The 1,190-nt window shown below is 44.7% G+C and overlaps 1 protein-coding gene across 2 annotated transcripts in view; it reads left to right on the top strand.

Moving 5' to 3' along the window:
* Positions 1–1,190, top strand: part of SMOX (spermine oxidase) — a 49,826-nt gene that overhangs the window by 45,878 nt on the left and 2,758 nt on the right. For both annotated transcript variants that reach the window (XM_004383035.1, XM_023737521.1), the window contains exon 6: positions 496–656. In XM_004383035.1, coding sequence (XP_004383092.1) covers positions 496–656 — 161 coding nt within the window. The remainder of the gene's footprint in view (positions 1–495; positions 657–1,190) is intronic.

Raw genomic sequence — 1,190 nt, forward strand, 5'->3', positions numbered from 1 at the left:
TGAGATGAGAAGGCAGAGAGGGTCAGGAGCTGGTTGAATGGACACAGGAAATCAGGGGTGGAAAGGAAGAGTGTGCTGTCACAGTATAGGGAGAGCAATTACAGTCACACAACAATGTATGTATAAATTTTTGTATGACAGACTAATTTGAATTGTAAACTTTCACTTAAAGTACAACAATAAAATTAAATTTAAAAAAAGAACCCCTGAAGTTAGAAGGGGAAATGTTATTATCTGTAATGTTTTTTAAAATGGGGGAAAATGAAGGCCCAGAGAGATGGGTTGTTTGCTGGAGAACACAAGGAAGCATGGAGGAGATGCGCAGCTCGCACCTCAGCCTCCCTGCGTATCCTTCTCCATCCTCTGTGCCCCACCATAGCAGCCTGGCCCTCCTGGAGCCCCGGGGCTGGGGTGGGAGTTGTCCATTCAGTGATGTTGCCTGTATGCAGCCATTTCTCCTTCTCCCTTCCCTTGGCTCTTCTCACTTCCCAACAGGGAACCCCAGTATTCCTAAACCTCGGCGAATCCTGCGCTCGGCTTGGGGGAGCAACCCTCACTTCCGAGGCTCCTATTCATACACGCAGGTGGGCTCGAGTGGGGCAGACGTGGAGAAGCTGGCCAAGCCCCTGCCGTACACGGAGAGCTCCAAGGCGGCGGTGAGTGTGTGTTTGGTGTGTGTGGGTGTGCAAGGTGAGTACGAGTGTGTAAGGGGATTGGCATGGGTATCTCATGGGGTGTTTGGTGAAGGGTGAGGAAGGGTAGGGAGGATAGTGTTCACAAAGGGGTGGTAAAGGGAGATGAAAGAGAAAACAAGATGTGCACTTAATATCTGGAAGAAAAGATGGAATCAAATTGACACTTTAACCTCTTGAAGTTATGAAAACGGAATCATTCGATGCTGCGTTGTCTAAGATGGTAGTCATTAGCCACATTTATTTTAAATTAATTTAATTTGTGAAAATTTAACCGGTAAGTTAAAAATTTAGTTCCTTTCTTGCACTAGCCACATTTCAAGTTCAATAGCCACATGTGTCAAGTGGCTACCATATTAGAGTGTATAGCTATAGAACATTTTCATCATCGTAGAAAGTTCTATTGGACAGCACTGACTCAATGGAAGTAAGTTTCTCAATAGGTTTTAGAAAATAAAATTGAGAATACTGACCCTCCCCCAAATTATAACAACTATA

Source organism: Trichechus manatus, unplaced genomic scaffold (assembly GCF_000243295.1).
Source record: "Trichechus manatus latirostris isolate Lorelei unplaced genomic scaffold, TriManLat1.0 scaffold00104, whole genome shotgun sequence".
NCBI classification, from domain to species: domain Eukaryota; kingdom Metazoa; phylum Chordata; class Mammalia; order Sirenia; family Trichechidae; genus Trichechus; species Trichechus manatus.